General features: G+C 44.2%; 1 protein-coding gene across 1 annotated transcript in view; it reads right to left on the reverse strand.

Annotated features, from left to right (window-relative positions):
- Positions 1–1,473: 1,473 nt before the first annotated feature.
- Positions 1,474–12,349, reverse strand: part of tedc1 (tubulin epsilon and delta complex 1) — a 28,619-nt gene continuing 17,743 nt past the window's right edge. Inside the window, exons 6-8 of the mRNA XM_063224073.1 lie at positions 12,199–12,285; positions 4,326–4,589; positions 1,474–2,077 (exon numbers count right to left, since the gene is read on the reverse strand). Coding sequence (XP_063080143.1) covers positions 1,682–2,077; positions 4,326–4,589; positions 12,199–12,285 — 747 coding nt within the window. The 3' untranslated portion in view covers positions 1,474–1,681. The remainder of the gene's footprint in view (positions 2,078–4,325; positions 4,590–12,198; positions 12,286–12,349) is intronic.

Genomic DNA, 12,349 nt, shown 5'->3' on the forward strand with positions numbered 1-12,349 from the left:
TTGCCCTGTGCCCAGTGTGTAAATACAGCAGGCTAGCAAAGCAGGCTAATTACAGCCTGAAGGCCTTGAGACTGCTAGCCATATACTGTAAGAGGGATCATCACATATGGCCTCTTATCCAAGCTGGGGGTCACACTTTAATGTCCTCATGTTTAAGTGCTTTGGTGGTGGCATCAGCACCGTCACACATACATGTATGCGCATATATATATTCTCACACACACACACACTCACACTCACACACACACACACACACATTGATGCATCCACATGAATGCACGCACACTCACTCACACCCAAACACACACATGCATCGATGCACCCACACGCATGCACACTCACTCAAACACAAGCATGCACACACACGCACAGACATACACACACACACACACATACACAAACACACGTGTACGGTGCGACGCAAGGCCACGGTGTGGTGGGCGTCTCTGAAGAGTGCTGCTGCTGCTGTGGCTGGCTGGCTGGCTGGCTGGAGAGTGCAGCAAACAGAGTGAAGTGTTTAGTTCCCCTGGAGGTAATGAGCGTTAAATCCCCTTAAAGCCACCACGCGCCACTCCACACGCTCCACTGAGCCTCCATATTAAACACATCCTTCTGCCCTAATCCTGCCTATATTACCACCATTGCACCACTCCCGTCCGCAACACCACCACAACCAACCAACCAACCAGCCAACCAACAACACCCCAAATCCCAGTGGCCGAGGAGGGGGAAGAAAAAAGGGAAACGCACATCAGAAAATGACTTGCTTTAATCTGGATTAATCCTGCCCACTCTCACAAGTCTTGCCAAGACGTAGTAAAGGGTGGTGGTGGTGGGGGTGTTGTGCATCACGATGGGCTATCGTTTTTAAAAAAAAAAAAACTTAATGGCTCGGCTCTCCAAGTGTGAAATGGAACCGCTTTTGGGCTAATAACTCGCACCCTGCCATGTTTAGCATGCGTTTTAGTTTGGGGAGAGAGAGAGAAAAAAAGACAACACAAATCTAAAACACAGAAAACGAGAGGGATAAATTCTCAGTGGGAGAGCAAAGGGGGTTCCGCCGTAGCAGTTGAAAGCAAGACGGCCTACTTGAAATAAACTTTCGTCTTTCAACTGACTGCGAAAGGGGAAAAAAGAAAGAAGTGCTCCGAAAAGCATGACCTACTTGAGAGAATTCGGTTGTTTTTCCTCTCAATTGCCTTGGTCGGGGGAACTTAGCATATCTTTTTCTCTTACAGTGTCACAAAAACATTGTGTGCAATAGTGTTCAATGTGTGCGTAGTGTTCAATGCTCATTCATGGGCTGCACTATCACACCAGCACTTGTGGTTACCATGCACACACACACATACCAACACATGGTAATCAAAGCAGCAAAAATATACTTGTATACTATGTTACTCTGAATATATACACACACACACACACACACACACACACACACACACACACAGTGGTTAGCAGGGCCACTGACAGCTTTGAGCGGGCCTGGGACAAATTAACCAAAATGCCGCCCCCTGCAATACATACAATGTAATGGAGAGTCAATCCTGGGCCCACTCTCTCCCTGGGCCCGGGACAACTGACCCATTTGTCCCTCCCTGACGGCGGGCCTGCCGCTTAGACAAAACAGTAATAATCTCATTCACATTCACAGGAATCTCAGGTCATTATGCCGCAGTTAAGGAGGAGTGTGGCATCTCTTTGGAGGGGGTACGAGTATAACCCCCTCTAGTCCATTAGCCTGGTCCTTCAGGGCTGTTCTCTGTGCCCTCCTAGCCTCCTCCAGCTCTCTCACCAGATGGACCTCCCTGGCCCTGAGTTCCTGGATAACCTCCGAGGCCTGCAGCTTTCCTGACGGCCCTGCCCCGTGAGGAGTGTGCTTGCTGGGCTGGTGGATGGGGTGAGGTGCCGGGTGCCCCTGGAGGTGGAGGCAGGGGATGAAGCCGTTCTCTATGGAGGTAGGTGTGGTGGTGGTGGTGTTGATGGAGAGGCCTTGTAACCTTGATGTGACCTCTCGCTCCGCTTCCCGTAGGTTGACAGGATCTGCGTCTGAACCTGTGAGGTTGGCCTTGTGCTGTTGGAGGGACAAATGTAGCATCAGACAACTGTGTGTGTGTGTGTGTGTGTGTGTGTGTGTGTGTGTGTGTGTGTGTGTGTGTGTGTGTGTGTGTGTGTGTGTGTGTGTGTGTGTGTGTGTGTGTGTGTGTGTGTGTCCTTGAGAAAGAACATAGAAACTGGAGCAAAAAATACAATTTCACTGTCAGTAGCAATGAAAAAAAAACATAAAAGCATTGTTTTGTAGGTCGCACAGATCCTAATGACTTCTCCGAGTGCATGTAGTGTATGTGTTTGTGTGTCTGTGCATTTACACAAATCACTAACAGGCGTCTGCAAGGAAACATTGCTGCTAAGAGGACCACTGGGAACTGGACCAGAACAGTCAAAAGGGAAACTGTGATAAAATAAGCCAAAAGAAAACAAGGTCTGCAATGATAATTCATGTATTGATCCACCCTCGGTGCAAGGTCTACGCAGTATTTTGTGCTTCTACCATCCTTTTAAGCCACTTACAGCACACTGAAAATGTGCACAGTGAAATTTCATACCCGCTTAAAGGAGTGTGTCATTTTTCTAGTAGTTTATTTCCAGAATTCTTGCTGCCCATTCAAAAAATCTTTTCATGCATATTTACCACAACTGACAGAATTCATTATGACTTGGAAATGTACACTTTCCATAAAGAAATAGGTGAATCTTCTCCATGTCCACCACTTTGAATTGCAAGTCATAGACATCTTTGGCTGCATAACTAACTGTACTTTGGTCAGACCAGTAAATATTAGTTTACTACTTAGTAAATATTCATGAAAAGAACCCATTTGTGAATGGGCAATATACTGTAGATTTGGGGAAATATAAACAACTAAAATGGCATGGTCTAGATTTAAGAGCTGGGGAGTGCTGCCCAGTTGCAACTACTGCTGACACCCACGCAAAAGAAGAATTCAGTAAGTTCACCCAAGAACACAAACATCGGTGGGTCAGGGTAGGGGGCTTCTGCAGGTTCTGTGAAACTCTTTAGTGATGCTACTGCGGTGCGCATTTCTTCATATTTAGCAGTCAAAGCGAGTAGTGCCTTGCAGGTGTGTCTGACTGCGCGCACTGATGAGGCTGTGAGTGCAGCTGAAGGTGAACAGGGTTTTGACATTAATGATCTTAAACTGAGTTTACATCGGAGTTTACGGCGTAACCCCCCCTGGCCAGTGGCTGTCCACAAACTTAAACGAAAGGCCCTCTCACACCTACACACTCGCCATTAAAATACATGCAGAGAGAGAGACACTGCACAGCTGGAAGTACAATGGGGAGAGCTCCTTTGGCTAACAATGTAATCTGAGCAAACATTGTTTACCCATTATAATGTGCTTATTATACTGTATGATGAGCTCCTTATGTTTCACTCCTTGAATAAAACAAAACACACACACACACACACACACACACACACACACACACACACACACACACACACACACACACACACACACACACACACACACACACACAAACAAACAAAACAAAACAACTTTAGAGGTGCTCCTTAAGCAACCAATGAATCTACTTTATCTTCATTTTCACATTGATGCTATTCATCCTCTGCAATGCGTTACTGCAAAAGCGTTTTAATAATAAGCTGACAAGTAGAATTCTTTTGCAAGCTTCTAAATCCAAGTTATATGAGGACAAAAGAGGTACGATACTGCCTTTTGGGAGTTACGTCTGAAGTTAGCAATTTAAAAGTATGAGTCATCGTCAGTTAGTTACTGGTGATCACATTGTGATGTTTTGAAATATTCAGAGCAGAGGCGGGTACGGTATAACCCAGGAGTGAGGTGACAGCCACGGGGATGGAGAGGCGCACACTGTGTGACTTCCAAGAAAGCCAGAGTCTGACAGACAGAGTGTGAAAAACTCTTACACAGAGAAAAGGTAACCTCATTAGATCGAAAGTCTTTGATAGCACTTTCTTTGAACTGTCATTAAAAAGAGTAACCGAGTGCACGGGCATGTTTACGTTTGCACAACCTAACAAGAACAAAGAAGGGAAAAGACGGAATGACACACCATAGGCACTGTATAATAATAATAAAAAAAAATAAGACATCTAATTATGCTCAATACGAAGTCTCTCTAGCCCCATGCTAATTAGCATCCAGTGGGGTTCTCAAAAGAAATCATCAACAACAACGCTGCTGCTGCTACTGCTGCTACCGCCGACATCAAAGCATCACGGAAAAACATCTCTCCCCTCAGAATTTTACCTGTCTGCCTGCGCCGTGTCTGGATGCTGACCCGTCCCGTGTGGCGCGCAAGGCGGACTGTGTCTGCAGTCGGAGAGCTTCTAGACGCTGGAGCCTTCTGGAGACCCAGTCGCCGCTGGAGCAGCAGGCCTGGGCAGCAGCGCTGGTGGTGGTGACGGCGATGGGCATCCAGGGGCCCTGTGGTGCAGGCGTGGTGGCGTGGGCACTGCTGTCCTCCTCCATCTCCACACAGGAAGCTGCTGTGTGGCTGTCAATCACACTCTCCTGCATATGACACACACACATAGGGGAAAAAAAACATATTTTGCAACATAGAAAGGCATGCACGCACGCACACACACACACACACATACACACGGCACAGATGCATGCAGATACGGCCTACGAGCACACACCGACACACAGAGAGACACATTTGGATACACAGAAAAATGCATACAAACATACAGGCACACAGACGCACAAATGCACGCACAAATGCACGCACAAATGCACGCACAAATGCACGCACGCACACGCACACGCACACACACGCACACACACACACACACACTCAGCATGAGACTGTGATAGGGATGGGATGGGGTTGGCGGGGGGTGAAAGCAGAAAAGTGGAACACTGCAGAAAATGTTTGTGAAGAAGAACCTTCAGCCTTCACAGTTTACACCCCCACACTCTGTCTAAAAAACACTGCCTGTCATCACGGTCAGTGCATTACCCTGAGATGCACTGCAACGTGCCGGCATATACACACAAAACATTTCACAAGTTTTAAGAATCTCGTCTAGACAGTGAGTGGGTATATACCCAAGGATTTCCTCTGTGCGGAGGATTGAACACTCAATGCCAACGTTGTCATCATGCTTCTATGCAAACTTTTTTCAGTACTTTTAAGTGCATGAAGTGCATAAAGTGAACCACACAGTGTTTTGAGTGTTTGCTAGTGGTTTGCTGTAGTCGTATGGCTGATTGGCAATGATTGATTGATTGATTGATTGATTGATTAATTGATCGATTGATTGATTGACTTAAAATAATGTGCAGGAGAAAACTGAAAATTACAGTAATAACCCCTTAGGTCAACAAAAAACAGAACCAAAAACACAGAGAAAAAAAAAACAATCACACCACACCTGCAAAGGAGTGGAAAGAAGCAATGCCTCAAATGACGACAAAGACCAGAACTGCTGTTGAAGATGTTGTTATAGAGTGGCATGAGAGGAGAGAATTCTTTAAAAAAAAACAACCACTGTCTCTTTTTTAACGCTTTTGGAATTAACCCCAATTAAGTCGGATTTAAAACTGTCAATCCTGGAATCAGAGAACAAAATCCCTACCATGCACAGCGCTACTCCTTCTGTCTGTGTGTATTCATCTGATTGTTAATAAGCTGATCTACAAACAAAATACAGTGGCGTGCTTGTTCATTGAGATGAACAGATTAAGAGTGTGGTAGGAATAAATGTGTGCGTGTGGCAAGGATTTTCCTCTCTAGTATTGACACCTCAAATGAGATTTAAACTGGTTGAACTCAGCAGGAGGCTGAATGCTTGACACAGAATAGAGAGATACTTAATGGATCCCGAAGGAAATTTTGTTCAAATGTTGCAACAAAACGGTACAAGACATACTGTAGATGTAACTGTAGTACTGTACTGGATTCAAATAAAGGTTCACTACGGAGCGTCATCCTTGCTTAAGTGCTGTCATGCAAAAGAAAACATTCAGATGTGTCAGATAGCAAGTGTGAGTCAACAACAAGCATAAAAGTGCCAGTTGGAAAACGTACAACTGTCATACTTGCGCCACGCCACACCAACTTGCGTTACGCCAACTTGCGTCACACCAACTTGCTTCACGCCAACCCACCCCATCTGTTAAGGTCTATTTTTGAAAAGGGTAGTCTTAATAACTGTATGTGATAGACAACACGGTTGAATCGTGGGAGTGCACCAATTTCATAGATAGAAATAAAATGATAATTAGTATATTAACAATATTTATAATATCTCGTAATATTCCAGACCTTATTTAATGGTGTGCTTGGCTACAAGACCTCCACAGGACTTGGTGACTTGGACGTACACTATAATCGCAATCAATATTTAGCAACGTGGATAAGGTCACTCCCAATTTGGTGTAATTGTTTGGCAGGAGGAGTACTTGGCAGGAAACTTCGAGTAGTCAGAAGGGACAGGAGGATAGTGTCTGAGTAGAGATAAGGCGTGTCTCTGGAAGTGGCTAGGAAGCCTTTTAAGACAGGGTTGCAGATCGGGGTTACTGGGGAGTGCCATATATGAGGACTGAGACAGGCAAGTCTTGTCCTGTATATCAGTGGTTCTTAACCTTTTTTTCTTCAAGCACCCCCTAATCTGTGGCAAAGACAAGCCACGCACCAACCCAAATCTCTACATGTGTATATACACAGTAAAAAAATATTTAAGAGATTCATTACAAATGATTCTTGCTTGAGACACTAATCAATACCTTAATGACATAAAATGGTGACCAAAACATGCTTTAATTTGGTTTTGATTTGGCCTAATTATAATGTTTGCACGCAGAATTTTGGTCACAACCTCAACACAAACAAAATTCTGTGCACCCCCTGGAATCTCTGGTGCACCCCAGGTTAAGAACCACTGCTGTAGATCACAGCAAACATGTCTGAAAACATTTGTGGAAGCTGAACATCTACTTGTCTGGATGTCAGTGACAAAAGGGACGGACCAGAGCACCAAACCATAATATTTACGGAAAGTAAATATCTCTGGAATTCCTCTGGAAGTCTAGGAAATGCATAAACAATCAACAACATTTACATAGCAAATTAGTTTCTTGGTCAGGAAAGTTCTCACAGGATTTGCAGTAGGCCTTGGGTCCTTATGTTATTGTCTTGGAAGACACAGCCTCGACAACCCCACACCAACTTAACTGCACATCCATCAATTTCACATCCACTTAACTTTACTAGTTTGTTTTATATATGTATTTGTGTAAGTGAGCACAAAAATGCTACACTGGACTAGACTCTCACTTATGTGCTCTGTGGGGTGTGCTCAATTACCAAACTCTTCTGTCTATGACAGAGTACCTGTGTGGGCTGGGTGGGTGAGGTGTAGGAGGAGGAGGAGTAGGAGGAGGAGTAGGGGTACAGTATATCGATTCCATTCCGTCTAGACTGTCCCGAGCGTTCACTGGACGGTCGGCCACACAGCGTGTGAGTGGGCAGCCAGACACGTACACTCGTCTGGGCTCCAGAAAACAGTCATTGTGGGGCCGCCGACAGCATTTTCGATCCTGGGAGACACATCATGGCTGACTGCTGCCCAGCTACCTCCCTCCCTCCGTCTCCTGCGGCACCTCCTCCCTCCGCTCCAGCCCCTCCCACCAACCACTCCCGCCTTTCAGACTGTGCAGAGAGGTTTTCATTTGTTCACTTAATCATTCGATCGTTTATTCTGTCGACTTCGATTCTTGCATTTATTGTTCAATATACCTCACAGGAAAAGTGAGTAGATAAATTTCAGCTGTCTATGTGTGTGTGTTCTCTGGCAATTACCGTTCTGATATATTGTAAGTGTTATCAGCTTTCATAAACCTCAAAAGAAACTAAGCGCTTGATATTTCTCTCTAGTCCCTGCCTTTCAAACTGACAGGTGCGTCACTGTGAAGTCTCGGCCAGAGAGTGACGTTAGAGATGACTTGGAATTTGCGTCAGAGAGAGAGAGAGAGAGAGAGAGAGAGAGAGAGAGAGAGAGAGAGAAGAGTGAGGTTCAAAAATGAATTTGTCACAAAAATATAAATAGAGCTGTTTTCAACAAAAAACTATGCGTTAAGTTTTTGCCAGCATAACATTATACGTACAACTTATGTATTCCACCAGAGAGGGGGGTGGGGAGAGTCGAAGAAGAAGAAGAAGAAGAAGAAGAAGAAGAAGAAGAAGAAGAAGAAGAAGAAGAAGAAGAAGAAGAAGAAGAAGAAGAAGAAGAAGAAGAAGAAGAAGATATTTTGTATTCTGCTTAATTTTGTACCATTTCCTTTCACAGCCCAATTAGGACAATAATGGGTTCGCACTGCAGGCTAGGGGCCAGGGTAGGACGGCTCTGTGTGTGTATATCTGTGTGTGTGGTGCTGTGAAGTACAATGATGATGAGCTTACGCCTCCTCCCCAAGCAATGCTTTGTCGTAAGCCTGATGGTCTTAAGCCTCTGTGTGAAATTTCCGCATTTGTTGGTACAGTTGTGGAAGACCAAAAAGGCAAAATAAAACAAAGCAGAGAGGAAAACAAAACCTTTGGCGGTTGTCAAATTTGCTGCAACAGCAGGCACTGAGGGCATCACAAAGCGCTCTCTAATTATTTAATGCGGTCACCAAGAGGTGGGAGACACACTCCTGCTGCCAAATAAAAGGAAAACGGCGTGAGCACTTTGTTTTATTCCCCGCCCGCAAACACCTTCATCTCAAATTGGATGGAGAATCAGAGAGAGAGAGATGAAGAGAAAGAGAGAGAGAGAGAGAGAGAGAGAGAGAGAGAGAGAGGAAGAGAGAGAGAGAGCGAGCGAGAGAGAGAAGAGAGAGAGAATTTGTGAGCGACAGAGAGAGAAAGAGAGAGAGCGAGAGTCCACCTGAGTGTTTCCCATACATTGAGGAAACTATGGCGGCCCGCCATAGTTTAAATTTGGCCGCCATAGTTTACGAAAATGTAAAAAAAAAAAAAAAAAAAAATTTAACTTTAAACGATATCCGTTTTTGTTAAAAATGATTTGAATTACGATTTTGAATTTCCTTCGCATTTTCCTGCTGGAGTAAATACATCCTATAGACTCTGTATTGGTTAGATAAGTAGTCCCACGGTAACACAGAAAGAGGGGAAAGCATAAGGAAGTGACCGTAAGGGTATTACAGTTGATTCATGTGTGCACACGTGTAACATCGGGTGAGTAACAGAACATGTGCGCAACGATGCGTTATATGACACGCCGATATGCGAGGATCTTCGTCCAAATCGCTAGTCGCATGCATCATCGCTAACTGCGTTTACATCGCGTGCCGCGTGTAAGGGAAATGTTAGTTGTTGACATGTATGGAATTCACTTCAATTTGTGCTGTTTCTTGCTTCAGTTGTGGACAAAACGATTGGCCAAACTCACAATAGAAAGACTTTGCTGTGCTACTGTCCCAGAGAGCTGAAAAAAAAACCTTCATAGAAGAAGTCACACTTAACAGGGGTGTTAACCAATCCAATGAGTTCTCTCATTGCTCTCTCTCTCTCTCTCTCTCTCTCTCTCTCTCTCTCTCTCTCTCTCTCTCTCTCTCTCAACAAATGGTGAATTTCTGAGCCCTTTTTAATTTGTAGCCTATACCACTGAAGGCATGATAATGCTTCATCATATTTTAGAAATAGGGCCCATGTGCCTTTTATATACCAAATGTTTATCCTTTTGAAATGTTTTCAGTTGTTTATGACTTGTGTATGACTGAAAATTATCTCTGCATACTATCAGTGCTGCATTTGCTTTGTAAAGATAGGCTATTCAACACACACTTTAAAAACACACTGAAAAGATACGGCCATAGTAGCCTACTGAAAACATTTTGTTCATAATAATGGTGATTAATAAATGGTGGTCTTAAATTTTTATACTGACATCCATGAATTTGACTTGGTAGATCACGGCAGACTATCAACTTCAAAAGTAGATCTTGGTTAAAAAAAAGGTTGGGCACCCCTGCTATAGAGAGAACCACAAGTGCTTGAAAGACAGGGATCAAAAGCCTAGTCAAGTTGTTGTAGTTTACTTGGGTTTGGGAGCAATATAAAAAACCTTCAGAGAAGGGACAGTTGGGATGAGTTTACTAACACTCCCTAGGCTTTGTTTTACAGTTGTAATGAGTTTGGTGACAGACCTTCATTGACACAGCAGAGGAGACATCGGTCTGCATATAGAAATTAATGTGTAATGAATGTGAATATAGACATAAATGTGTAATATGTTGTTCAGCCCTTTTAATGGAGGAATTTGGAAAAAACTGGCCCTGTGACCAGCACCCCTCATGAAGAATGTGTACGCCTACAGATATGTGTGGGGGGAAAGGCATAGCCTACCCTCTAAGACCCTTTTTGTCTATGCGTTAACAATTTCAGAGTGCTCTTAAATTCTTATCTCTGCTCCTATTTTGTTTTTTTTTATTGTTTCCCAGACCCCTGCATGAGGGACGAATGAAACTGTGTTGTAAACAGAAATTATTCACTGTACTGCATTTTTTGACAATGACAATGTACTACTATTATACAAGTCATGGGTAAAATCTTATGTAGCCTTATTTCTCAAAATATAAATGGCTGAAATATAGGCCCAGGCCTACAGTTTCTCCATGCGCCAATGTCATACTGTAGTCATTGTTTTGCCGTTTTTTGCATTTTACGCTGCAAGAATACACCCCCCCCCCCCAAAAAAAAAGGCCCGTGTGACAAGACACACCCGCCCCCCCCCCCCCCCCCGGACAAAATAAACCCCGGCTGCCCCCATAGTTTCCAAAATTTCTGTGGGAAACACTGACCTGAGTGGATGGTGTGTGCACACGCACGCGTATGTACTGTATGCATTCATCAAAAACAACTCTAAAACACTGCCAGATGGATTACTTTACATCAGAAGCCTTCTTTGCTTTAAGAGCTGCCATTCCCCTACACACACATAACGGAGCATTCTGGAAATACCTCTACCAGTCCCCGCCCTCCCAATTTCTCTCCTCACCTCGTCCGATTTCTGCTGACAAAGAACTGCATCAGACAGCAGACAGCAGTTTTGAAAAGCCCATCAAATCTGTGAGCGAGTGCCAACGCAATCAGCCTCTAAATCACCAGAGCCTATTAGCAGCTGAGGCCAACGCGGCCAAATGGTCCATCCAAGCAAGCGGCTCTCTGGCAATGAGCAGAGTGTGGCTACGAAGAGAGTGAGGCAAGGAGAAGGAGAAGAAGAAGAAGAAGAAGAAGAAGAAGAAGAAGAAGAAGAAGAAGAAGAAGAAGAAGAAGAAGAAGAAGAAGAAGAAGAAGAAGAAGAAGAAGAAGAAGAAGAAGAAGAAGAAGAAGAAGAAGAAGAAGAAGAAGAGAAAAACAAGAAAAAGAACAAACAATGCAGTAAAAGGAAGAATAAGAAAAAAGACCGGTGAAGAAAGTAAGGCATTACCATCCATCGGCAAAACAAAGGTTGCAGAAGCTGCCTTCCAGTTATGGGTAAGCGATTAGGGCGTCAGACTTGTAGCCCAAAGGCTGCCGTTCGACTCCCGACCCACCAGGTTGGTGGGGGGAATAATTAACTAGTGCTCTCCCCCATCCACCTCCATGACCGAGGTACCCTGAGCATGGCACCATCCCGCCGCACTGCTCCCTTAGGGTGCCCCTTTGCACAGCACAGGTGAGGCATGAATGCAATTTTGTTGTATGCAGTGTACACTTGTGTCCTGTGGAGTGCTGTGTCACAATGACAATGGGAGTTGGAGTTGTAGTTTCCCAGGTGGGCTTTCACTTTTAAAAAAAGAAGAGGAAGAGGAAGAGGAAGAAGAAGATGCTAAATGAAAAGAAGAGAAAGTTAGAAATGACCATCCATTGCCAGAACAAGGTTCCAGAAGCAGCCTTTCATTTTAAAGAGGAAGGAGAGGAAGATGGGAAGAAGCAGGAGGTGAAGAAGAAGGAGAAGAAAAATAAAGAGAAAGAGTGGGGTAACAGTGAAGAAAGTTAGGCATTACCGTTCATCGCCAGAAGAAAGGGTTCCAGAAGCTGCCTTCAATGATAAAAAAACGGAGGAAGAAGAAGAAGGTGAAGAAGAAGGAGAGAAAGAATGGTACAGTAGAGGAAGATAGACATTACCATCCATCGCCAGAACAAGGGTTCCAGAAGTTTCCACTGCAGGTAGGCCTCCAGCAGCTGATTAAGTCTCCTCGTCTTCTCCATCTCCTAACCACCGCAAAACAATACAATAACAAAATACAAAAAATCAATGACAAAATGAAATCTTTCT

This window comes from Engraulis encrasicolus, chromosome 19, assembly GCF_034702125.1.
Source record: "Engraulis encrasicolus isolate BLACKSEA-1 chromosome 19, IST_EnEncr_1.0, whole genome shotgun sequence".
Classification (NCBI taxonomy): domain Eukaryota; kingdom Metazoa; phylum Chordata; class Actinopteri; order Clupeiformes; family Engraulidae; genus Engraulis; species Engraulis encrasicolus.